Below are 26,869 nucleotides of genomic sequence, written 5' to 3'. Positions count from 1 at the left end.
TCTTCCTTCTGACATGTTTTAGATTCGAGACAGTGGAAAGTGAGGGCTGGAAATGCGCGACCCCCTTCGTAGGACTCCACGGCTGGTGTCTGTTCTTGATCTGCAGCGCCGAGACACTCTTCGGAGCAGCTGTGCGCTATACAAAACTCCCAGTAACATAACATAACATAACATGACCATGATTCGAAGTTGTACTCAGACTGTCGGGGGTATGGCTCCGAAGGCCTTGCTGGAGTGGGCTATGAAGCTCCTTGCGACGGCAGTCCACACCATCCAGCGAGACTCCGCTTAGATCCCGGTGCCGATCGAAGAAGAGGAGGTCACAGGATCGCTCCTGGAGCCAAAATTCTTCTTTGTCCCACTCAAGGTCTTCAGGACACTCAGGGAAGAGGCACATGAAGAAGAAATCGAAACTGACGTCATCTTTGCCTTGATGTCGTCCATTGACTAATGAGGTAAGGAGCACTAATGCTCTCGTCACGGTTCTGTGGAGCCAGAGCAAGGGTCGATTTCGCACCTTCCTCCTTTTCCTGGAGCCGGACTGTCCCCCACTCAAATTAAATAATTTTACGAGGCCATGTGCTGGTTTTTTTAGTGGGTTGACCCCTCTAGTGTGGCCTTGGCCCTGCAGGGTCGGAAGGGGCCCCATTGGATTCAACACTACCAGCTACGGCCACAACACCAGTGGGACCTTGGGGATCTGATCCTGGATCCGGGTTGACACCCATCATGCCTTCGTGACCTCCCCCAACATCAGACCCAAAGTCGGTGCCTGCAGTGCAGCTGGCGGTTCCAGACCCATCTTTATCCCTGATGACACGGAGTTGGAACGGCGTCATTCGATGCAGATTCCGATGCCAATTGAACCCAGAGGTTCTATGTTCTTGACTGAACACTTGAATCTAGTGGACTGGACACTTCTACGGATACTGGCATGCTCTCTCCACCTACTGTGGCTTTGGAGAAAGTGGTATCTCATGCCATGCTGGGTAAGAGGGCGGCCGAGGCCCTTGGACTAGAGCTGCCCTCCATGCAGGTCAGGACTAATCTCCTGACCAAAGTTCTTCAACCTGAGGCTTCTACCTCTGACTCCCTTTTGCCCTTCAATGTGGCACTAACTGATGTCCTTCTAGGCACGTGGTCAAAGCATAGCACAGGGGCTCCTTTGAACAGCACTATTGCATGCCATCATCGCCCAGCTCAGAGCAATACACAGTTCCTCAGCCAACACTCCACTCCCGAAAGCTTGGCGGTGCAGGCTTCTACATCCTAATGCACGTTCTCTTCCACCCCACTGGATAGGGAATCCAAGAGGCTGGATTCACTTGGTAAGAAGAGGCTTTCTTCCTCTACCTTGGCATTGTGATCAGGGAATTCTGCATGCTTATTGGGACGTTTCTCCCATTCCCTTTGAGAGATGGTTGCGCAAGTTCTGCTAGAAGTTTGGGAGGAGACACCGACTGTGCTCTCTCAGGCAGTAAAGGGCAGGGAGAGATGCAGCAAAATCGGCCACAAGGTGTGGCCTTGACACAACTGATTCACAGGGCCGATAGATTTTCATGACAGTAGCCTTGAAGCGTCATGCCTGGCTTATGACTTCTTGGGCGATGTCCAGGCAAATTTTATGGACTAGCCATTTAATGAAGCCCGTCTTTTTGGGGTGAAGGCAGACTCGACCCTAGTGAAGTTCAAGGACTCTCAAGCTATGACCAGATCCTTGGGCCTCTCTTCTACACCTCGTGGCCAGCCTTCCATGGCAACGGAAGACATTTCCCGCCACTTCAGCCATAACAAGCCACCGCCCTGCGCAGACTTCCCAAGTTGTGCAGGGATGTGGACACAGTTAATTCCAACCTAGGAATGGAAGTCAGAAGTCGTCGGCCACCCTGCCCTCGGCAGCCTCAGCCTCCAAGCATTCCTTGTCAGGATACAGTACTCCTCAGGATCTGGATGATGCAAAAAATAGTCCACCTCCTGACGTCCCTAAACTCCAACTAAAAGTTACGGAGTCTTAGGGCAAACAAGCGAGGGATAGGAAAGGGTGGGAACAGCAGGGAGGAGAACCTGAAAGAAAGGACGTACAGATTTAGAAAACATATGCTACATACAATTCTACACTCATATTTTCTTGCTAAGGAATCCGTATACCTTATCCATAATGGGACCAGCTTACTCTTGCTAGAACTTCAGTCATACGAGAGCACCCCTGTGGATAATTTCTGATAAACACAATGAACAGGTATTTAAGACATGACCATACATTCCGCTTGAATGTACAAAACCCTGTCCTCTGAACCCCTCCCCCTTTTGTATAGGCTGGTCTGGCTCATCGGTTCTCTGGGGGATTCCCCTTGGGAGTAATGAATAGGTCTCCAAATAAAGAAAGAAGGAATAACAAAAAACGTCATGAAACAGGGCTTCCACAGTGTATATGCCGTCGCCCAATTTCCTCTGCTCCCAAGTCTCAAACAAAACGAAATAAATCTAATGAAGAGAAAAAACAAAGAAGGCGTCCACGGATTTTTCTGAGCTGCCGCCCATGAAGGTTGCACAGCGGTGCACAGAACTCTAGATCCCAGTACAGGCGTCCGCGGTCATACAGAGCCGCCGCCTATGTAAGTTTGCACAGCTGTGCCCAGAAACACAAGATCCCAGTTAAGGCGTCCGCGGTCATTCAGAGCCGCCGCCTAAGTAAGTTGCACAGCAGTGCACAGAAAACACGAGATCCAAGTTAATGCATCCGCAGTAAGCATGAGCGAATTTTGCGGATCTCGCGTTCGCGAATTTTGCGGATTTGCGGATTCGCAATCCGCAAAATCCGCGAATTTGCGGATTTTTTTTTTTTTGTGTTCGCCCGTGTTTCTGCCAGTTCGCGAGGGTTTTGTACACTTTCGCAAATTGCGAACTTACCTGTCGGGTCGCAAGTTTCGCGAACTTGTTGTTTCTACGTGTCCAGCCTGTTTGCGACACTCTTCTTCATCACTGCCACTCTCTGTCACCACTGCCACTCTCTGACTACTCATGCCACCCTCTGGCCCACCCATGCCACCCTCTGTTTCATCACCACACCCTCTGGTTGTCCAGTGTACATTATTTTCGGCAAAGCAAAGCACACCTTCCCTGCCTCAAGTGACCTGAATTAATTTGGGGCTGATTAATGTGTCACAGAATATTTTTTTAGCTGGCACCTGCTTCCTTAGTGCGCCCTGATTAGTGATCTTTTGCACTTGCTAAGTGCTTTCATTGTTGCAAAATTAGTTACAACACCTGCCCTGCCCCAACTGACAATAATGAATTAGGGGCTGATTAATGGATTTGAACTTCCAGCCTGGCTCCTGCTTGTCTCCCTTAGCTGTAATTCAGGACCTTTGTGGCATATGTGTAACTATTCTGAGGTTCAGAGCAGGGTCACATAATAGTTGCAACTGGCAACTGAACTCTGGAGGGGCCCCTCAGGAAGCCCTACAGGAAATGGCTACTAATGATGAGCCTGAACTTTTGAACCTGGTAAGTAGTTACTTTCAGTTTTGCTAAGATCGTATTTCTGCAATTTTGCACTTATTCGCGGGACGCGAACTCACGTGAACTCACGCGAACAGTGCGAGCAGTGCGAGCAAAATCCGCTGCTCGCGGATTTGCGGATTTTGCGGGAGATTCGCAAATCTCGCGGATTGCGGATTTCCCGAAAATCCGCAAAATCCGCGAGCGGAACGGATTTTCCGCCCATGCCTAATCCGCAGTCGTTCAGAGATGCCACCTTGGAAGACCTCCAGGTACTCACTTTCGCTGCTTGGTTCCAGGGAAACCGCAACTCATTTCCAGCCGCTTTCTGGAACTCCGTACCACGAAGCAAACAGAATTACGCACGCCGGTTAATGCGCAGCGTGTCATTTGTAGGAACGTGCATTCCTCCCATAGCCTCCTGGGAGATGCAGTTCCGATATCCAGGCAGGCGCAGTAATGAGTGATTCCTGACACTCCTAGTCTGACTCCGCAAGACTACACCACACCTGCCACTGGGCGAATCCATCATCATCTCCCCCGCTGGAGGTCGATAACATCGGACAAGTGGATCTTGCAGATCATTCAGAAAGACTATTTTCGCCTTTCCTTTCTTTTCCTCCTCCCATCCTGCCAAATCAAGAATGGTTGGCAGAGGATTATTTAAAATTGCTCCAGGATGAAGTTACAACTCTCTTGGGTAAGGGAGCTATAGAGAGGGTCTCGGATTCAGAAGTAGTCAGTGGCTGTTATTCCAGGTACTTTCTGATTCCGAAGAAGAACAAAGGGTTGTTGGCCATTTTTGATCTTCGGACCACCAATCTCTTCCTCAAGAGAAGTTCAAATGCTCACTCTAGCTTAGAACTTCTCTGCCCCAGATCAAGAAGTCTGGATGGTAGTAGTGGACCTACAGGATGCGTATTTTCACAACCCCACCTGGGCAGGCCACATGCGTTTCCTGCAGTTTAAGGTAGGCCACCAGCACTTTCATTTTACTGTGCTCCCATTTGGCCTTACCAGTGCCCTTCGGTTGTTCACCAAGGTGATGGTGGTGATTGCAGCTTATCCACGTAGGTTAGAGGTATCAGTCGTCCCCTACCTCAACGACTGGCTGTTGAAGGCATCCTCGCCCCAGGCTGTCGTCTCCCACCTTCAGACTATGGCAGACTTCCTGCATTCACTGTGGTTCTCTATAAATGTTCCGAAGTCGCACCGGACTCCTCCTCAGGCGCCCCCTTTCATCAGGGCTGTTCTGGAAACAATGCAGTTTTAAGCCTATCCTCCTGAGCAGCGACTCCAGGATATTCAGGTTATGATTTCAATGTTTTAGGCTCTATCCTGGATATCGGTGAGACTGCCTCTGAGGCTGTTGGGCCTCATGGCCTCCTGTATCCTGTTGCTAAATCATGCCAGGCGGTGTATGCAGGCTCTGCAGTGGGACCTGAAGTTCCAGTGGGCTCAACATTGAGAAATCTCACCGACAAGGTCCATATCTCGGAAGGAACTGCAAGATTTTTGCAGTGGTGGTTGACGAACCAAGATTGGGTCAACAGCAGACCCCTCTCCCTTCCCCAACCAGATCTAACAGTCGTGGCAAATATGTCACTTCTGGGATGGGGCGGCCATTTGGGAGAGGTGGAGATCAGGGGACACTGGTCTCTGGCAGAGTCGGGGCTCTACATCAGTTTGTTGGAGCATCGAGTGATTCGATTGGCATTGAAGGCATTTCTTTCCTCTGTCAAGGGGAATTTAGTGCAGGTGTTAACGGACAACATCAATGCCATGCGGTCCTGCAACAAGCAGGGCAGGGTGGGGCTGTGGACCATTTGTCGAAAGGCCCTGCATCTCTGGACATGGCTGGAACAGCAGGGTATTACCCTGGTGGTTCAACACCTGGCAGGTTCTTTAAACACCAGAGTAGGTAAACTCAGCCATCGATGCCTAGTGGATCACAAATGGCATCTCCAGTCAGAGGTGGCGCAAGATCCCTTACAGTGCTGGGGAGATCCTTGGTTAGATCTGTTCACCTCCGAAGAGAACACGAAGCGTCAGCAATACTGCACCCTGGAGTTTCCTGGCTATCACTCTGCGACACCTTTTGTTACGAGTGGAGCCCAGGTCTGCTGCATGCCTTCCCGTCCATACCACTCCTGCCCAGGGTTCTGAGTAAGATCAGGAGAAACCGGGTCCTAGTCATTATTGTGGCTCCATACTGAGCAAGGACAGTCTGGTGTCTAGCGCTTCTGAAAATGAGCATAGATTCACCGATCAGGCTGCCCCTTCGGGAGATTCTTCAGTCTCAGCCGCATGGGGGGGTCCTCCACCCGAACCTGTCAACTCTGTAACGCGAGATTGAACAGCAACAGTTGACGGCTTTTGACCTCCCTCCTGAAGTATGTAACATTATTTTGACAGCCAGGCGGCCCTCCACTAATACGGTATATGCCTGCCTTTGGCAGAAGTTTGTAGTACACTGTATAGAGAGGTCTAATGTCCCTCTTTCTGCTTCTCTTTCCACTGACCTTCTATTCATTTTGTCCCCTGCTTTGGGTACTTTCAGGGGTTATTAGTTTGCTCTATCCGCTATTTTGAGGCTGCCAGACCAACCTGCTCTATTTAGGTCTGCATTTGTACATAGGTTTCTGAAAGGGCTTAATCACCTGTTTCCACCAATAACTCTTTGTTATGCCGCAGTGGGGCTTTAATTTGTTCCTCACTTTTCTTTTGTGTTCTCCCTTCGTACAACTGTTCCCTCCGGCTTCTTGCCCTCAAGATAGCATTTTTGGTGGTGATTATGTTGCAGGCGCTATCTTACATGCCTCCCTGCACCCATACTTCATTTTTGCCAAAGGTTGTGACCCCATTCCATCAGGGTCAATCCATAATACTGCCCTCCTTCTTTGCTCCCCCCTATCCCTCTAAGAAAGAGAAGAGTCTCCACCGACTGGACCCAAAAAGAGCGTTGTCGTTCTGCCTTGACCGCACAAAAGATTTCTGGTTGGACGACCAACTCTTAGCAGGGTATGTAGCTGCTAAGAAGGGGTGGGCAGTGCAGAAAAGAACTATCTCACGCTGGGTCATTCCCTGCATTAAGATCCACTATACCCTGGCTAAGAAGCAGCCCCTTGAGGGATTAAGGGCCCATTCCACCAGAAAAAAGGCTGCGACTACGGCTTTGGATCGGGGTGTCTCAGTCCTGGACATCTGTCAAGCAGGAACGTGGGCATCTTTGCACACATTTGCCAAGCACTATTACCTGGATTATCAGGTCTGCAGGGACGGGCATTTAGCCCGTTTGGTCCTGCAGTACTTCCTAGTATAAGGTATTGGTCTGCCTCCCACTGACGGGATGATATGGCTTGGGTATCTAAGTCATAGGTAATCAATCTGCAACTAAAAGTCTCTATCAGATGAACAAGTTACTTACCTTCGGTAACTCATTGTCTGGTAGAGACTCTATCTAGCTACAGATTTCTTATAGCCCCACCTAGGCCTCTCCGCTTTGCAGACTCATTTTGTTGGGGCTAGGGTTACTCCCCTTTTCAGGGCCCTATTTTTGCACACAACTAGGTCAGTTACTTTGTGACTCTGTGCTTCTGGCATTGAAAAAAAGAAAAGTACTGAATCTGTGCACCCGGGTGGCACCTATATAGGTGATCACAAAATTATAACCGATGCTGCTGATGACGTCAAGTGGAGCCAAAGGGAGCCACCCGACTGCGCGCGCAAGGGGTATTGCTCGAGCAAAGGTTTCCGGATCCAGCCTGACACCTGGGAAATTGAAAGGTAAGGAATCTGCAGCTAGATAGATTCTCTACCAGATAATACGTTACTGAAGGAAAGTACCTACTTCTACATGCCTGCCATTACAGTCTGTGGGAGTTTGTGCGTGTACCTCTCACGACAGACATAGGTTTTTTTTATAATTGAGGTCACTACACTTAAAATCAGTCACCAATATGGCAGGCTATTCAGCCTTGAGGGCAGGGTGCTTGGTTATTTGTATGAGGGTGCCACTGCATGAGTAGGACACCTCTACAAACCCTGGAGTCTATTTTCCAGGCTTAGTAAGTGCTATCAGCCATTCTAATACATATAGTGGACATCAGTCATTACAAGATGTCTAACTAGAAAGTGGCTGCACCGAAACTGGTCATGTTTGGTATCAAACATGTTGGAATCATACCCCAACACCCATTCCAGTGTTGGAAGTATGATCCCATATACTGAGGGGCTCCCTTGGGGCAATCCTCTGTACTCCCAGTAACAGCCTTTCAGGGTATGCAAGCAAACTAGTGCTGCTGCTGACCTCGATATGATTCTGCCCTCCTCCCGCTGAGCCAGGCTCGACCAGGGGAAGGTAGACCAATAGGTTTTCTATAACAGGGAGGTGTGACCACCTCCCAGACAGGACTTAGTGTATTCAGCTGGGGGTGGGGGGCGTTTGCCAGCACCACCAGACTGCTTTGAAGGGCACATTTAGTGCCCTCCTTGCCTACTGCAATTTAAGCCAGTTCAGGGAGCCCTTTCCTCACGCTCTGGTGTGAACCTGGACAAAGGGCATGCGTGTATTCTCCCCTCTGTTCAGCCCCTCCTCTGGGAGGGACCCCTTAGTTGTTCCAACCCTTTCCTTAGCGTACTTAAGGGCTTACCCTTGGTGGGTCTTTAGATTTGTTGTGGGACAAGAATTAAGACTGAAACCATGTCAGTCTTCGAGAGTCTGGATACTTGGACTTCGCCTGGAACCGAGACTGCACCAAGGAAGACTAATGCTGCTCCTGGTCTCGCTGTTCTGCAAGTCTTCTGTGCTTCTTCCAGATTCTTCAACAGGCCTGTGGGCATCAAGGACACCCTAAAATATTTTCCCTTAGAGTGAAGGGGTCACTCCCCTGCAAATGAGGGCACAGCAACTAAGCTGACCGATCTTTGCTCATGTTGCCCTACGGACTTCCCAAGGCTCAGCTACACAGGTAGTGGTTCTGCAACTCCCTTGAGGCCTTACTTGTCCTTTTTGCAATTTTAAGGCCAGTATCCCTCGTTGGAACCATTGGAATTGAACCTATGTGCCATTCCCAAGACTTGTTGGCTGTGCACTCCAGGGATCTTCGGGCTACAAGAAGCTCCAGCTTCCTGCATCTCTTCCTTCCAAGCTCAGTGTCCTCCGCACATCCTCTGCACTGTGGGCCTTCATTCGTGGTGAGTTGCGATTCCTGTGTCTTTGACCTGTGGATCGTTCTGAGGGTCTTCTACTGCTTCAGTGGGCTCCCCTGCTCGCTAGAGGCCGGCTCCGACTCTCCTGCTGTTGGTGAATTCCTTGGACCTTGCTGGTCCCAAGGTTGCTCATTCTTCATTCTCCTCGCCAGTTGCAGATACCAAGGCTTGTTCATGCTCCCGCCAGACACCAACCGCCTAGTCACTGACATCTGATGTAGGACATCTCATGCACAGCTCCTAGTCTTCCTCAGCACTGCCTGGTCCTCTAAGCTGCAGCAACAAGATCAACATCAACTCTTCTGAACCTCCCGATATCGGTGGACATGGTGTCTTCGTGCCTCCTGGTCACGTCCGAGTGGCAAAGACTCTATTCTTTCTGCTTGAAGGTTCGTTACTTCAAGAATTAGCCTTGGATTCCATCAGACTTCTTCACTGTCTTCTACAGAGGAATTTTCCTTCAAGTCTTCCATTGTCCTCTACGGAGGTTTCTTTTGTCTCTTCACCCCATGCCCAAGGGTTGCCTGGTGCAGGTAACCTGATTCCCAGGGCATCCACGGGTGGGGCAGCTCGCTAACCTTCCATCCTCCAAGGGAATTCTTTGAGGTCCTTTGTGAAGGGTCCTTTCTCTGCATAACTGCAACTTCTCTATTGACTTCCATTGGTCGCGCTTCTGTGTTCCCACTCTGCACACAGCTTTTGTGGGGTTCCAGGGTACTTACCTTGCGTGGTCCCTGTGTCTCTGGGTCTTCTAGTCCAAGTCCCATCTTCCTTTGCTGTTCACATTCCACTTTTTTAGTATATGGTTTGGTCTTCCCCTGAAGACCACTGTATTTTGTGCTACTTACTTGATGGCATGTGAAGTATTCTTGTGTATCGTGTTGATATCTCTGGGTAGGAGATATACTAATTTTTTAGTGAGTTTTGTGTAATAAATGAAAGTAACACTGTATGGTTCTTTTTCCTTTAACCTACACTATAAGGTTAAGATGGTAAAACAAGCTGCTTCAAGATAAGCCTGAAGGCTGCTCTGCACAGCTACCACTTTCTGAGCTTTCTGCGGTTATCAAAGACCACTAATATCACCATAAGGGTCGCCTGGATTAGTGCAAGGTGCATCACTTAAATACGTGTGCACTATATACGAAGCCATCCTCCTACAAACCTAACCAAAGTTTTGTGTTGCTTTCTCTCCAAGGAAGATTGGGTACATTTGGGTAGGGGTGAGGGCTTTGACAGTGTGCTCAAGGGCATTCATTTACTAATGAACAAGGATGTAATGTGCCGCCTGAATGTAGCATACCTAGAGGCAATAAAAAAAAGACCATAGTGAATAAATAGTGCTATATACAAAACAGTGAATAAATGCAATGATAAAGTAGTGTGGTATGGGTACTCCTTGGATGTGTCTGTAAAATTGACATGAACACACCTCCCAGAGAGCCGCTGAACAAGCTCTCACTCTGGCGTCCACCATGGTGAGTGGAATAGCGTCTTTCTCGTCTATCTCTGAGCACTTCTCGCCTAGGTGTGCTTTGTTGGAGAAGCGTTTTCCGGAATGTGTCATAAATGTGAAGCTTTAGCATTCCTACATTCCTTCTACGAATGAGGTCGTTACCTTCCATCCAGCTCAACCTGTTTTCTGTTTGCACGATATGATTGCCTGAATGCCTCTGTCTCCACCTTAGGAACGCAAGACGCTGGCCCCTCATGATAGACCCTCAAGGCCAAGCAAACAAATGGGTCAAGAACATGGAAAAGGCCAACACCCTCCACGTAATTAAGCTAAGTGACCCGGACTACGTAAGAACCCTGGAAAACTGCATCCAGTTTGGTACACCTGGTAAGTGGCGTGATAATAATATGCATGCAATCTGGCAACTAGCCAAAAGAGGGAGCCATTAGCTTGGAGATAGTAAGTGGTGACCGTAAAACTGCATATTCATACGAAACTAGGTTTGTTTGATTAATTTTTTCTTTTATAATCATCATTAATCAAATTATCACTTTAATAAGCTTTCTCGCAGCAGGGTGTGAGAATCTGCATGTTCGAATGTTCATTAGTGACTGTCTCTAATTGTGCTGTTTTAATTGTTGCGTAAGGTGTGGCATACATATGTCCTCATTATCTCTCGGCGTTTGCTGGTTACAAATGCTCTTTGAATTCTCTAGGCTCGCCGATTCTTTGTATCTTCTAAATGTAGGGCAAACCATGCGGTGCATTCTGAGTTTTCTCATCAATTAAAATTCTCAGATATACCCTTATGATCCATGAATGCTGTAATTGCCCGCATCATATTAAATATCAAACCCATAAGAAAGTGAGCTGAGAGAATGTAAATCTCTTACACAAGTTAGTGTAATCGTGACGTGAACATTCAGCGTTAGCTAGTAAGACTTTATGTAAGGAAAGCCTACATTTTTCATGCAAACCAGTATCTACTCTGTCCATAACGGCTCTGTACTCTAAAATGGGGGATCAGATCTTAAAACAAGCCAGTGAGGGGACTGGTTTTACATGATTGTATTACAGGAAGTGATTTCACCTGAAGTAACAGCACCGGAAGTACCATCACAGGAAGTGACAGTTGATATGCCAAATATAAGTAGTAAAATATCTTATGCAGTGAACTAAATAACTACACAATAATCAATCAATAACACTTTATTCAGTCGGATATATGACTCTAAAAGCTCATTTAGAAAATACAATTTATATACAGCAGAGTATAAAATCATGAAACCTCACATTGCCAGTTTTCATTTCTAATATATACATGTTTCTCCAGCACAGCAGTATGTAAAACAAGCATTTGCAATGCAATAAGTCTTGCATTTGTGAGAATTAGAGCTATTGGCGTTGTAAATGACACTGTCTTTTACCCATGCATTTTGGTTGGGATTGGAGTGGATATACGTGGTGTGGAGTGCAATTATGATGGTTGGATTGGAATTGTTAGTTTTGGAATTGTGTGTGGTGGAATTGTGTGGCGTGGAGTGGATTAGTGTAGTGAAATTGTGTGGAATGTGGTGCAGGTGAATTATGTGGATAGTTATGTGGTATGAAGTGAAATGAAATGGAATTATGTGTAGTGGGATTGTGTGTAATGGACTGTAACTATGTGAAATGGTATTTTGTGTTGTGGAGTGATATGTAGTGGAGTTTAATTATGTGGTGTGCTGTAGAATTTTGTGACAAAATGTGGAGATCGGTGGTGTGGATGTATGTGGTGTGTTGTGTAATTATGTGGTTTGTTGAATTATGTGGTGTGGAATGAATCTGTGTAGAGTTGAAATGAGTGGAGTGGAGTGGAAGAACGGAGGGGTAGGAGGAAGGGGATAGCAACATCAAGAAGTGGTGGGTGAAAGAGGAAAGCAGCAACACGTGCAAAAAATAGCACTTCAATCAAATAGCACTTTAATTAAAGAACGGACACTAATGAAATGTAATCGATGTATTGTATTGTAATTGCATTTATATAGCGCTTACTACCCCTAATAAGGCGTCAAAGCGCTTTTTCGGCAAGTAGCACGCTACTCCGGGACCCATAGAGGATTAGTGTTGAATTAGTATATTGAAACATGCAAGTACATTTTAAGTGGGGGATAGGTTAGTCAGTTATTTGGATTTGGAATGATAGCAGAAGGATAGAGGAGGAAAAAAGGTTTGTATTTATATAGCGCTTGTTACCCCTGATGGGGTGTTGAAGCACGCTACTCCGGAAGCCCATAAAGGATTAGTGGTGAATTAATATGGTGAAATATGAAAGTAATCTCAGTGGTGGATATTAGTCAGTTATTTGGAGTAAGAAGTATAGCGGAGGGATAAAAGGGGAAGAAAGGTTTGCATTCATATAGCACTTGATGGAACCGGAACCCATAAAGGATTAGTTGTGAATTAGTACAGTTGAATATGGAATTTGAGAAGTGACATGTTAGTCTGTTAATTTTGATTGAAAAGGATGGTGAAGGGATAAAAGAGTGATGAGTGCATTTAGTGGGATGTATTCAAAACATGCAGGATTTACCCTGCTATGCAGTAACACTGAGCGTGTACGATGTCATTACGAGTTAAACCTAGAATAAGCCCCGGCTTCACGAGCCAGCCACAGCACTGAGAACCTACTCCGGCGCTAGGAACCCGCTCCTCAACAAGCGCTGCTCTTGAGCCAAATAACAAAATAATACAGGACAAAGCAAATGGTAATAAGTGCTACAATTATCCCAACACAAATATAATAAGGCAATGGTTACAAGGTACACAGTATTGGTGGGATGTCTTCACGACATACGGCATTTACCCGGCAATGCAAAAACACAGAGCGTGTGCTGTGCAATTACGGAATGGTTAAAAGCAGATACCTTGCACACGGTTTCATTTACAAACTTGCTTGTTGCTGGATTTTTTCCCATTTATATGATAGGTTTTAACTGTGCGCTACTTTATAATATAAAACATCCACACTTAGTGGTTGTGTGTTACAATTGTGGTATGCAACTGAACAGACTGCTAATTGCACAAGTTTCACAATTTAAGCGGTTTCCTTTTCTGAAAACCAAGTCCAACTGTTTAATTTAAAACATTCAAAACGTTTAATGCAGTAAATAGAATAAAAATATAATTCCGTAAACGGTGCAGAAGAATAACATTATCCCCTGTTCCTATTGTTCACGTTGTAAACAAATAGATCGAGATGGGTAAGCTCTACTATCTTAATCCTCGGAGTAGAACAACACACTGGACAGCAAACACCGACTGGTATAACTCCTAAAGGGTAAAAATGAAGAAAGGACTTTCAGAAACATTTTGGAACCAACCCAGGAGCCAATCAAAGGCTGCCCCGAGTTTCGGCCCAAGCAGTGCACAGTATTGAAGTATATGGAACATGGTGAACTGGTGCTGGTTTATAGAATTAGTTGGTTCCAGAATGTTTCTAAAAGCCCCTTCTTCATTTCTACCCTGTTCTGAGTAGCCCCAGGTCAAACCGTCAACATCATCCAAGGGATTGTCCGCAACAAGAATTAACTTGACACAAGGAACAATATTTGGGTAGAAAGAACAACATATTTCTGAAAAACTGGTTACATCGTGGTCTTGTTCATTTATATCCCTTGCACTTATGAGAACTTCGCCATCTGCACTTCTTTACAAAGTATATCTGATAGAGACTTATAGCCACAGATTGCTTACCGTAGAATTATCTCCAGGTGTCAGACTAGATCTGGAAAGTTTTTGATGAGCCGTACCCCTGCGTGCTGATAGGTGCCGTCAATTGGCTCTACATAGCGTCTTCGGCATTGTCTATGCCAGATGTGATATGTGCGGTGCCTAAATCGGTGGCACCCCAGCATGATGATGTCAGTTCTTTTCTTTCTGCACCAATCAGTGCACATTCAAAAAGAGAATTTTCCCTTCAGTCAGTTTTTGACTGGGCTTTTTTCAAGAGTTTTTTTTTTAGAGTATTCTGGTGTGGCAGGAATGTAATCTAGGAAGCCCAACTTCAAGTCCTATGGTGCCAGTAACATCTGCCCAGATGGTCAGTGAGTTTCCGGCTCTGTCATCCAAGCTTCCATACCTGAAGAGCTACCCAGACATGGTGGTTCTACGGACTAGAGCTTTCTTTCTACTGAACGTCATCACTTCCTTTCATGGAGGCCAGTCCAACACTATGCCTACTTTTTGCACTCTGCCACATCCCTCTAAGGAAGAAGAGCAACTTCACCGACAGGACCCAAAGAGAGCATTGTCATTCTACCTTGACCCCACAAAAGAGTTCCGGATGGGTGACCAACTCTTTGTGGGGTGTGTCGAAGTGAAGAAGGCAAAGGCTGTGCAGAAACGGACCATCTGCTAATGGACTGTGCCCTGCATTAAAATCTGCTACGCATTGGCCAATAATCAACCCCCTGAGGGTTTGCACGCTCATTCCACCAGAGGTAAGGCTACAACCACTGCATTAGCATGTGGAGTACCTGTCCTGGGCATCTGCCAACAGCAATTTGGGCTTCTCCGCACATGTTTGTAAAATACTACTGCCTAGACAATCGGGTCAATCAAGACTGGCACTTTGCCTGTTTGTTCCTGTAGGACTTTTTGGTATGAAATTGTTTTGCAAACCCACATCTGGGGAGTTATTGCTTGGGTACATATTCTAAGGAAAGGAATCGTCAGCTAGAAGTCTCTATTAGATAAATTCATTACTTACCTTCTATAACGCCTTATCTGGTAGGGACTCTGTCTAGCTGCAGATTCCTAATTGACCAAGCAAAGCAGATCGATGACACCGACTGGCACGCAGCTGTACTGCTCATGAAGACATTTATGGATGCAGCCTGGGGAAAATTCCAAGGTAAGAAATCTGTGACTAGATAGAGTCTCTCTCAAATAAGGCATTCCCAAAGGTAAGTGACGTTAACACCCAATTTTATAATGAAAATAATATTTTTTTTGCATTTAGAAAGGCATTGTATGCTTTCTTTTAATGTATATGTTGATAATTTGACTGAAATAGGACCCACTGTACCTTATTTCTAATTCTTGGAGTGCCAGGTGCAAGCGAGCCATCTGCCATGGCCTGGCCGCCTTACCATTGTATGGTGTTAGCGTGGCAGGGCGTGCTCAGAATACTCAGAAAAATGTATGACTGTATGTTGATGTGCTTCAGGCCATGAGTTTACATCCCTGCTAGGCTAACTGAGCCTGTCATCCTTCCGAGTCATGACGTTTCGTATTGTGAGCTCTTAATTAGGTAGCAGTGGCACCTGTTATTTCTAATGTTTACAAACTGGACCACTGCAGTGTTAAGCGCTAGATAAAAGAAAGTCATTGTTATTCTAGAGCAATGCGACCAATCTCTCTGTGCCACAACATTAGCTTATTTCGGCCCCTGATATATTATGCTGCAAGTAGTGGCTATAATTCTATGTCCGAGTGCACCATTTATAAATGTAGTACCATTCCATTTACTAAACATAATCAAGGAATCGAATCCTTCTATTCTAGTGTTGTTGGAGAACGTCGGAGAAGAACTGGACCCCATTCTTGAGCCTCTGTTGCTCAAGCAAACATTCAAACAAGGGGGCAGCCTTTGCATCCGTCTTGGAGATTCAACCATCGAATACGCTCCTGACTTCCGCTTCTACATCACAACCAAGCTGAGAAACCCTCACTACCTTCCCGAGACATCTGTAAAGGTTAGTGCTGTCAGACGAATTTGCGCAGTATCCTCTTTTTCCCCTCCATTAGCATTTCTGCATCCGCCAGGGAAATAGTGGTCGACAAAAACAATTAGACGGAAGGGTAATTATGCCCAGTGCAGATGTGACTTGACTTGCATTTATGATGTTCCCTGAAGGCCTCCTCGTCTGTAAACACTGATGGTTTGTCGTTTCTAGTTACTGTTATTGCCCACAGTGCAGTCGTTTCCTCTTTGAGGACCTTCGTCTCGTCGTTTGACTTTTCACCTGGTGAAGCGCCTTGGGTTTTCTAATCTGATAGTCTTCATTCTGTGTCAGATCGCGGGGCTCCCCCGTGTCCCATCAAGCGCCAAAGTGCTAATTGAGTTCTTCTGCTCGCTGCTTGTCTGGAGGCAGAAGTTCATTTTCTTCTGCTTATAATTAGGAAGGGGCTCGTTTCTGCTCCAGTCGGTTCCTTGAGGGACAACATTACTTTTAAGTACCTCTGGCACTTTTAGGAAGCAGTTGACAGCAGAACAAGCACTTGCATCTGATTGGACCAAAACCCTGTACATTGCAGCACATAGCAGTATATCATCACTAGAGGAAGCAGGCGGAAATATGTGGAGTTAAAGCCAAAATAGCGGCAGAGAGAAAATGCAAGCATCGCATTCCAAGAAAGAAGATTGTAGTTGCAGAAAGGAAGAGAAAAATGGGTTACATATTCTCTCAGCAGAAAGAATAAAATGACCCTTTGTGTTTTGTCACAATAATAGAACAAATCTCCGATTCTATGAACGTGACCTTTGATTGTCATAGGTTAATATAAAAATGCATTAAACACAAGGACACCCGTTCATTCATGATAACAGCCAGATGTCTAATGGTAATGAGAGTGGAGGAGTCATACGTAGGAAGAGATTCAAATGCATTTTGCAATTTCAATTACTTATTTAATCACAAAAGGATAGGTCATTCTGCAGAATGTAAATTTACCGACTGCTGCATTGAGGGCTAATCAACTTTCAAGGGTGGTTTTCAATGCTAGATCATGCAACACACATGCACAATAAAGTGGCCTTTCTGAAATCTCTAGTTAAGCTGATGCTTTCAGAAGAATTATTAAAAGTCAGAGTTCATTGTGACTTGTTACGCAAATTTTCTAATGACAAAATGTCCAAACTGTAATATTCAAATGCATCCACCCTTGGTCAGGTATGTCTGATAAAGAACCCCACTGCCATCATTGTCAATTGTTTAACTAAGCACAATACATGGGCTTTTGTTGGATCTAACAAATGCCCATCAATGTACGTTGCTGTTGTTGGTGGCAGACCGTGTGACCCTACTGAAAATGGTTCTCCTTCTGCGCCTCTTACACTGTTTTGCCAATCTACCTCAGTATATCCCAATTCATTTTTTCAGGATTTCAAGTCAGAGAATTTATCTGGAACTAATCGCCCTGCAGGGTGGTGCTGACAAAACTCTATTCACCCCTGGACCAGGGCGGCCGGGCAGTGCTGCATTTGGAACACAAACGCAACCACAACACTACCGGCCTGGACACTGCCCCAGATCCGACACCAGTTTCACCCATGCACTCAGAGGAGGACACCTAAACCTGTTACTGGGAGTGGCGCATACTTGTTATTGCCAAACCCTTTATCTTACATGATCACTGACCCCTTATGCGCCAGCACTAGCCCTGCTAGGTACACCCCGACATATCACCTCCACCTTAACAGCGGAACTGGCCACCTGACATGCAGCTGTATTACTCCCTCTGGGAGATCTTTACTAGGATAGCACCCTCATTCCCTATGAGACAATAATGGATGATGCAGCTCTACTGCCTGGACAGTTCCTATTACATAACTCACTACTCGTGGCACTGACTTGTAAGTGGGGGGACATGACCCATGAACCTCCGACCTACTTAGTGGTGCAGTACTTTCATATAATGGGGCCCGGCAGACACCTAGTACAATGGTTTGCTGAATTGTTATAAATCCACACCATGCCTTCACATACGGCTCATCGCAGCCACTGAGGGCGATCTTACTCATCCCTGCACAGACAGGGAGTGGGCTGCTGTACTCTGAAGTCCCAAATGTTTGCCGCTCAATGCTACATTTCGCCTTATACGATTTTATATTGTGCACAGAGTGTACCTCAGCAGTGCCAAAATTAATCGCTATTTCCACTGTGTAGATAGTGCCTGCCCTCTATGCCACCTTGTAGATGCAGACCTGTTGCATATGTTATGGCCTTGTCCATCTCTCCAACTTTATTGGCAAGGTGTCACAGCTAGGCTGTCGGCTTGTATGGGACGCCCTGCACTGCACAAATGGGAAATATGCATATTGGGTCTTTATCTCAGGGACAAAAAGAAAACGGTTACTTGAGCTTTCTTGATGTGGGCTTCTTAACAAGCACATCTCACTCACAGATAGATGGCATCTGACCCTCCAACACCTGAGGCATGTGTGCAATCTTTCATGTCATGGGCTCAGGCAGAAAGCGTGCTGCTACACAAATAGGATGCCCTGAGGTTGCGCAAATACCCTATGGCCACTAACTTGAACACCCTACTGATGTAACTCTAGAGCAACACACAGGAGAGACACGGGTCCGCTGGCTGACTGGCAGATATGATATGGCCATTGATCATGCTCCACATTAACCATCTGTTTCTCACAGAGATCGGCAACCTCCCTGCTCATGCTTCTTCAGGTTTGTTTCACCTTTCATGTTCACCAGTGTACTCAAATGCTTTTTGCTTATGTGTGCTGGGTGCGGAAGATGTCAAGGGGCTCCAATGTTGTGATTTCCTTCGTTTGCAGTTGTTCCGCCTAACGGAATCTTTTCCCCTTGATACTAGCGGCGTATGCAGCTGATCCCTCATTGGATCCTTGGGAATCATCCTATACTTATTCTCTAGAGCTTGAGGAAAAGTAAATTTTAGGTCATGTTATGTTCCCTAGCGCGTACCCCACCGACTCCATGTACCAGCTTGAGTGCATGTAACTTCCCTCCTGTGCCAGCTATGAAGACGCAAATACATTTGCGTCCAACATTAACTTGTCCTCTTTCAGATCCACCCTGAATGGATTATGTAGTCCGTTCCTAAATATGCTATGCCACCGTCTTTTTGTAGTACACTTTACATGTTTTCCTGCTCCAGCAGAGTAGGCCCTGAATTTCTGCCATCGAGCCTCTTTTGTGGCTCCTGACTCTGGCAGCCTCTGCCCAGGCTACCTCCGTACCCGTGAACTCTGACTTACTTTCAGCGCGCCCCCTCGCGCTCAGCTCAAGCCTGCTTTCTGCCAAGACTGACTATAACCTTCGAGTTATCTGTTCCGCTCCCCGAGAATACACTCCTGCCTACTAGATCCTGTAAACATCCTCCCCAGCTGCAGAGCCAAAGGGCCGACCTGTCTCAATACAAGTAATTCATAGCCTCTGTTACCATGCTTCCATGGAAGGCCCCGTGCCCCCACGCTTCTCATGCAGACACTTAGGCGCTTATACACGCATCCACAGTTAGCATAGAATAGCTTCTGCCCTAGAGACCTTTCCGCCCAGATAGTATGGTTCCTAAACATCAGATATCAGATATGATAGAAGTACAAGTTGATCTGACATGCCAGACTTCTGTCTCTTTCCGTCAGTGTAAATGTCAAGTCCCCTGCACCCCGTCAATCACACGTCATGCAGCTGCGCGCGCATCCCAGCTTCCAATTTCTGCTGACATTGCAACAATTCTGTTAGCACCACCCCTTGGTGCCACTCACTTGCGTCACCTATCAGTGACGTTTCTAGCACACACCTCTGGTTCACGCCTAGTTCACGCCTCTTGATTACGTACTAGTAACACGTGTATACTGTTATCTTGTCTTCTCTCAGCTGTTACGCCTCTTACATTGATTCTTATGGTATAAATCAAGTATATAAGCTATGTATTGTTAATAAACGAAAGCGCTCTATCCCTTCTGACATCCCTGTGGTGGTCAGAACATGATATCCTGATCAGACCATTCCTTTATGAGGAATAAAACCCTTAGAAACTCTAACACCACGGACTCTGTCTTTTTTCATTCCGATCTGAGTTATTATTGATTAAGTACTTACCTGCATAGAAATTAAGAGAGTAAATTAATTATTTACGTCATTTTGGCGCCCGAACAGGGACCCCTCCCCCACCTCACGCGCCGGTTGGTGCGTTGCAAGCTATGTCCCCTGCCATCAGTTAGAAGGAACCTACGCGTACTGGCAGGATTTCCTGCATCTCCCTCTGACCCACGGAGGTGACGAAGACTGCGATCAGTGCCCAGACGAGGCGGTGAGGAGTGCGGAGGATCCCGACCAGAGCCTAGCCGAAAGAAGCAAGGTCCGAGGTGTTAAGAGGCCCACCAGGTTTCCGAAGTTTTCCGAAGTTTTCCGAAGTTTTCCGAAGTACCGAGTCGAGTCCAGTCGAAGTTTTTCCGAGGCCTTCTGTTTCCGTGCTTCCCGGTGAGTACCATTGCTGGGTCGTATCTAGACGGGTTTGGGTACGCAAGTCCGGTCTGCACTGTTTTTTAGGCAGTGTATCTGTACTGTTTAGCAGTATATCTAGTATTCCGAATTTCTGCACTGTTACACCAGTGTATCTGTACTGTTGAGCAGTACATCCAGTATAGGGGGGTAGTCATCTATGTCTTCAATGTTCTTATGTGATTAATGTTGTGGTATGAATGTGACTGTTTAACGTGTATTATTGTGTTTCTCGTATAACGTAACTGTCAAAGAGTATTAAGGAATAAGGATCGAGCATTCAGTAATAAGTAAGCAAAATGCCGTTTTTCAACAAGTTAAAGCAGATAGGAACTAGGAAAGGGATACTGGAGGAAGAAATTCCTATTCCCCCTAGGGACACTCCCGGCAATTTTATGTATCAGAAGCATGGCATAGATGCCATATTGTATCTAGATTTATGGGCCGATTACACCAAACACCTAGACGAAAGACACAGATGGCCTGTCACCGGAACATGGGATGCCGAATGCATCATGAGGGTAGAAGAAGCATTATGGAAAAAGAAAGCTAGACAATCTCAGAAGGACGCCATAGAATTTTGGCGTAAGGAATCACGTAAGCGTGCTGACAAAGCACTCCGTAGAGAAGACAGACTTAAAGAATCAGAGAAAGACCAAGAAAACGAATTAGTTACTGAAGGGATCCGAGTAAAAACAGAACAAATAGACCGTGCCCGAAATAATCTTGTAAACGGTATGTATCTTGCAGCAGATGGCACATCTGAAGCCCTATCAGAAATACCGAAAAACTTACCGACACCATTAGTTCCAACTAAAGTAATGCATAAAACTACTAAAGACATATTCTTAAATGCTTATCTAGAGGATGTAGCACCAGCTTACACCAATCTGCCTGTTCGTGCCCTGCCTACTGACAGGGATGGGGGTGGCACTACGCCCCCAGATCATGTTCCGCCAGTACCGCGACAGACTTCCCCTGTTCCGCCAGCTCCGCCACTTCCCGCACTCAAGATTGACTTACCGAAACAGGTCCTACCTGATACTACTAAACGACAAATTCAAGTTCCGATACAGACTCCGCGGAGAGATAATGCCTCAGGAGGTGCGACCGCGGGTCCTCAGACCCCGCCATTAACACACAGATTGCATTTAAGGGACACGCAGAATCCTTTCCAGTCTCCCCACTCGACGCGTCTTGACGCATTCAAAGAAAAGATGTCAGTTTGTAGATATGATCCAGTACCCGGAAGAAACGATCTAATGATATTGGCATCCCTACGGTTAAGATCTGCCACTGATAGCTTGCTATGCTATGTAGGAATGAAGGAACGCCTCGACAGACTATATGAGTTTATACAGACAGGGAAAGACCGTGACAGTGTCAAGGATGCCATGCATAAACAGAAAGTTGACATTCAAGCACAGATATTACGATTTTTCATAAATTGTGTAATAAGAGAACGAGACAGGCCCGAGACAGATCAAAGTGAATTAGACGCATTAAACAAGTGGGGTCAAAATATAGCCGATGGAAAACATGATAAGGGGACTTGCATAGCCAGTATGTCCCAGAAAATTAGAAAGGCAGTATTAACTGCACACCAGGAAGGGAATGATAAAGCTTCCTCCGAGGAGGAAGAAGAACTTACAACACCAGGAAGGTCTACAGATACTATAGCGTACGTAGGTAAGGGAAATTACCTTAGGAAAGGTATCCGTCCGGAAAGCAAGAGAGTTTTTTTCTCTGCTTTAACGAACCCGAATTCTTCCGAACATCAGTTCCAGGAAACTGATAAAAGGCTTCGAGACCGAGTGGGGTACCATGTACTCAATTCTATGGATGAACAGGAACTAGCCCGGTCAGCCGTGTTATGGGCCGAAAACCCAGACATATATAATGATGATACGTTAGTGCAGACATTCTTGAACCTTTCCCCAGAAGAGCAGAAAATAGCGGGTGTATACATGATTCAGCACCTCCTCATCAAGTTCAGAAACCATCATTCTGACCCAGGTCCCTTACACGAAACATTAGAAGCACTACTCATGGATAGATGGAGAGGTTTCAGTACCAAGTTAATACAAATAATTCTAGCACAACGACGTAAATATAACACCTTCATAAGTTCTGAATATGTTCCCCCGCCGCCTCTAGAAAGAAAAACGTATCACATGCAATGCCTGAGTGGCATTGAAAGTCAGAACCCCTTACGAGAAGTACACCCAGTTATGGGTGCGGATCAAGTTTTGAGGCGTGTGTATGTTCACACACCACTGACTAAGTTAGAACTGTTAGAAATGAAGAAATTAGTTCCGTGTCATGATAAAGACCCTGCAGGTTTTCACAGAGAGCTTAAAGACATGTTGTTGATGGGGGATTACACGTATGATGATATTATGAAAATGTTAAAAGTACTGTTGCCCACGGGCACTTACGAGAAATTAAAGGAAAAGGATTGGGAGGTGGGAGAGTCTAAGATAGCATGGGCAGAAATAGAAGACGAAGAAAGCAAACGAATCCCAGGGGTAGGCCTTGGGGATAGGACTAAAGCATTGCCCGGATTAATAGTACAGGTTTTACCAAGATTATTGACAACTAGAAAGGAAGATTGGGACGCAATCTCGTCCTGTAAACAGAAACAAGATGAAGATACTAGTGACTTCTATTCAAGATTCGAGAAATGTTTCATTATAAATAGTGGCCTACAACCCAGCAGCGAGTCATATCCACACCTTTTCGTATCAAAGTTAGTCGAGAATTCCTTACCATTAGTTAAAAATAGAGTGTATAAGGTTGAAAGTACTTGGCAGGCAAATACGCCATCCCAGATGTTACAAATGTTACAATATCATCAGAATAGAATTAGAGAAGAACATGATCAGGAACAGAAACGTATGAAAGACACGAAAATGAAAATGTTAGTAGCTCAGACGGTCCCAGCCGACAGTCAGAGAAAAGGTGGGGCCCAGACCAATAACGCTACAGCTCCCGTTAAAGGGACATGTAATTACTGCAAGCAGCCAGGTCACTATGTACATGAATGCCCAGTCCTGAAACATAACATCTCAACAGGTAAAACTAAAGAAAGACCGCATCCGCCTAGACATGAACATGGTCAGCAACAGACCTCACAAAATGTACAGCCAATGCAGAATACACAGCCTACGCATGCTTCATCTCACACAGCACAGACAGTAGCAGTACCACAGCCACAGCCCATTGCCGCGACTCAGCAAGTTTCACAACAGATGTACCAATATGCCCAGTCTGCATATCCAGATTATCCCCGTTATACATGAAACAGCCTAGAGAGGGAAGGTGGTTTGCCTCTTATTGAAATTCCTGTAGATCAAGAAGGTCCTTATGTACACAGTCACGTATTGGGAAAAGACAGAAAGTTTTTAATCGACACAGGGGCAAGTCGCACTACCATCAGTCACAATGAAGTCCCAGGGGCACCCCTCTCAGGCTCACAGAATGTATCCCTTGGTTTTTCAGGACAGCCTATTGTAAATGAAGTATCGGAACCAGTACCATTAGCTGTAGGTCCATTATCCCGAGTTACAGATTTGTTACTTACGAAATCATGTCCAGAAAATCTGTTAGGAATTAAAACACTGAAGGCTCTAGGAGCTATAATATGCTGTTCCCCGGAGGGAGTCAGACTCTTTCTACGGGATTTCAAGGGTCATTATGTTTTACGTGATTTTGATGTCAGGTTGAAAAATGTACCAGATCACTTATGGGCAAAAGGCCCAGCTGATGTAGGTTGTATGCATATCACTCCATATCGTGTTACCCTCAAGACAGGAGTTGTTCTACCCAGAATCAGACAATACAAGTTACCACCCGATGCTGTAGTGGCTTTACTGAAAATCATTGAAGAGCTTATTGCCCAGGGAGTGGTCGTAGAGACCAACTCCAATATCTGTAATTCACCCATCATTCCAATTCTTAAACGTACAGACCCCAATGCACCGCCAGTATATCGGCTGGTGATTGATCTTCGAGAGCTGAACAAATGCATTGTACCACAGTACCCTGTGGTCCCCGATATCTCCTCCCTGTTGACTGCTATTGATTCAGAAGCAACGTTCTTTACTGTAATTGACCTCAAGAACGCTTTCTTCAGTGTACCTATTGACCCGGAGAGCCAATATCTCTTCGGATTCAGTTTAAATGGACGAAGTTTCAAATTTTCCCGCGCACCTCAAGGATTCACAGAAAGCCCCAGCATCTATAGTCAAGCACTGAAAAGACAACTAGATTGTGTTCAAATGCCAGTTAACACCGCTTTACTGCAATACGTCGATGATCTACTGATCACCGCACGAAGTGAGCCCGAATGTGAGCAAGCATCATTGACAGTTTTACATTTCCTGGCCGACAAGGGACACAAGGTGTCTCCTTCGAAGCTACAATTCTGTGTTCAGCAAGTTGTGTACTTGGGTCACTTGCTGTCCAAAGTGGGGAGACAGCTCACTCCCGATCGCATTCAGTTAATTGTAAAAATGCCACGACCCCAGACGCAAAAGGAAGTGCGGGCCTTTATAGGCCTCACCTCGTACTGCAGACAATGGATTCCTCAATATGCATTTCTAGCTAAACCACTCATCCAGTTAACGACGCAGGAGGCAGCAACTTCGCCTGCCCTCCCTTGGACTCGGGAACACACACAAGCCTTTGAGGAATTAAAGAAAGCATTATGCCAAGCACCAGTTTTAGCGACACCATGTTACAGCAAACCGTTTACACTTTTTGTTACAGAACGTGACGGTACAGCATTGTCTGTCCTCACTCAAGACCAAGCAGGTTCACATAAGCCTTGCGCTTATTTTTCAAGTACATTGGACTCAGTAGCCCAGGCACTCCCTGCGTGCTTAAAGTCAGTAGCAGCAACAGCGTTAGCAATCAGACAGAGCGATTCAATTGTTCTAGGTCATCAGTTAACAGTACAAGTTCCACATTCTGTAGAGGTTCTTTTAAACAGAACCCAAACTCAACACTTGACTATAGCACGACTGACAGGTTATGAATTAACATTATTCCAGCCACACATAGAAATCAGACGTTGCAGTATCTTGAACCCAGCGACACTGTTACCTACAGTTATGACAGATCCAGCTCCGCATAATTGCATAGAGATCATTAATGCAGTAACAAAACCCCGACGAGATTTAACAGATATTCCATTGACAAACCCAGACCTGACACTTTATGTGGACGGTTCATGCATGAGAACAAGTACAGGAGAGTTAGTGGCCGCATATGCAGTGACCACTGAAACTGAAGTTAAAGAAACACATCGTATTGATACACTGTCTGCTCAAGCGGCAGAGCTCATCGCTCTGACCCGAGCCTGTATTCTAGCCAAGAACAGAAATGTCAACATATACACTGATTCCCGTTATGCGTTCGGAGTCGTACACGACTTCGGCATGCTGTGGCAAGAACGAGGTTTTCTGACCTCTCATGGTGCCAAGATACAACACGGTCCTCTCATTCAAGCACTGTTAGAAGCAATACATCTGCCTTCAGCCATATCCGTCATGAAGTGTAAAGCACATACTAAAGTCACAGATTCTGTTTCCCAGGGTAACGACCTGGCAGACCAGACAGCAAAACATACAGCACTGACCGACACTCAGATAACTGATACGACAATGACAACAGATCCGACAAACTGTATGACAGTCAGGGATCCCACACTAGATGTTATCGACATTCAGACACATGCTACTCCAGAAGAAATAAAGAAATGGGTCGAACTAGGAGGGATCCAGACAGATCAAGGTTGGATGACGAAGGGAAAATCTACATGGTTTCTCCCTGACTCTATGGTTCAAGTTATGATAAATACAGCACATAGTCCTGCACATCTAGGAGAGAAAGCAATGTTAGACAGTTTACAAAATCTCTGGAACAATAAACACTTACGAGCAGCAGCAAAACAGAAAGTGCGTACTTGCATGATCTGTTGTCAGTTCAATCCAGGAAAAAGCGTCCCTGTAGAGCAAGGTGGATTTCATCCTCCCGATCACCCTTTTGAAGTCCTCCAGATGGATTATATCCAGATGGACCGTTGTCGAGGATTTAAATATGCTCTCGTAATTGTTTGTGCTTTGTCCCGCTGGACCGAAGCATACCCAGTCCCAGATTACACTGCTCCGACCACTGCCAAGCAGTTGGTTCGTGAATTCTTCCCACGATACGGCCTGCCTCGTGTCGTGTACTCAGATAACGGTCAGCCATTCTCATCTGCATTAATGAAGGAAGTTTCCTTATTACTGGGATACCAGTGGAAGTTCCATTGTGTCCGACATCCAGAAGCCGCAGGCCTTGTTGAAAGGCATAACCAGACACTAAAGATCCGCCTTGCTAAAATATGTCAGGAGAAAGGGGTCGACTGGATAGTCGCCCTGCCAGTGGCACTATTCTATATGAG

At 45.9% G+C, this 26,869-nt stretch overlaps 1 protein-coding gene across 1 annotated transcript in view; it reads left to right on the top strand.

Annotated features, from left to right (window-relative positions):
* DNAH7 (dynein axonemal heavy chain 7) overlaps positions 1–26,869 on the top strand; it is a 1,812,153-nt gene that overhangs the window by 1,200,113 nt on the left and 585,171 nt on the right. The window contains exons 47-48 of the mRNA XM_086955398.1: positions 10,401–10,555; positions 15,716–15,906. Of these exons, the coding sequence (XP_086811524.1) occupies positions 10,401–10,555; positions 15,716–15,906 (346 nt within the window). The remainder of the gene's footprint in view (positions 1–10,400; positions 10,556–15,715; positions 15,907–26,869) is intronic.

This window comes from Lissotriton vulgaris, chromosome 2_1 (assembly GCF_964263255.1).
Source record: "Lissotriton vulgaris chromosome 2_1, aLisVul1.2, whole genome shotgun sequence".
NCBI lineage: Eukaryota > Metazoa > Chordata > Amphibia > Caudata > Salamandridae > Lissotriton > Lissotriton vulgaris.
This window is presented reverse-complemented; position numbering and strand designations above follow the sequence as displayed.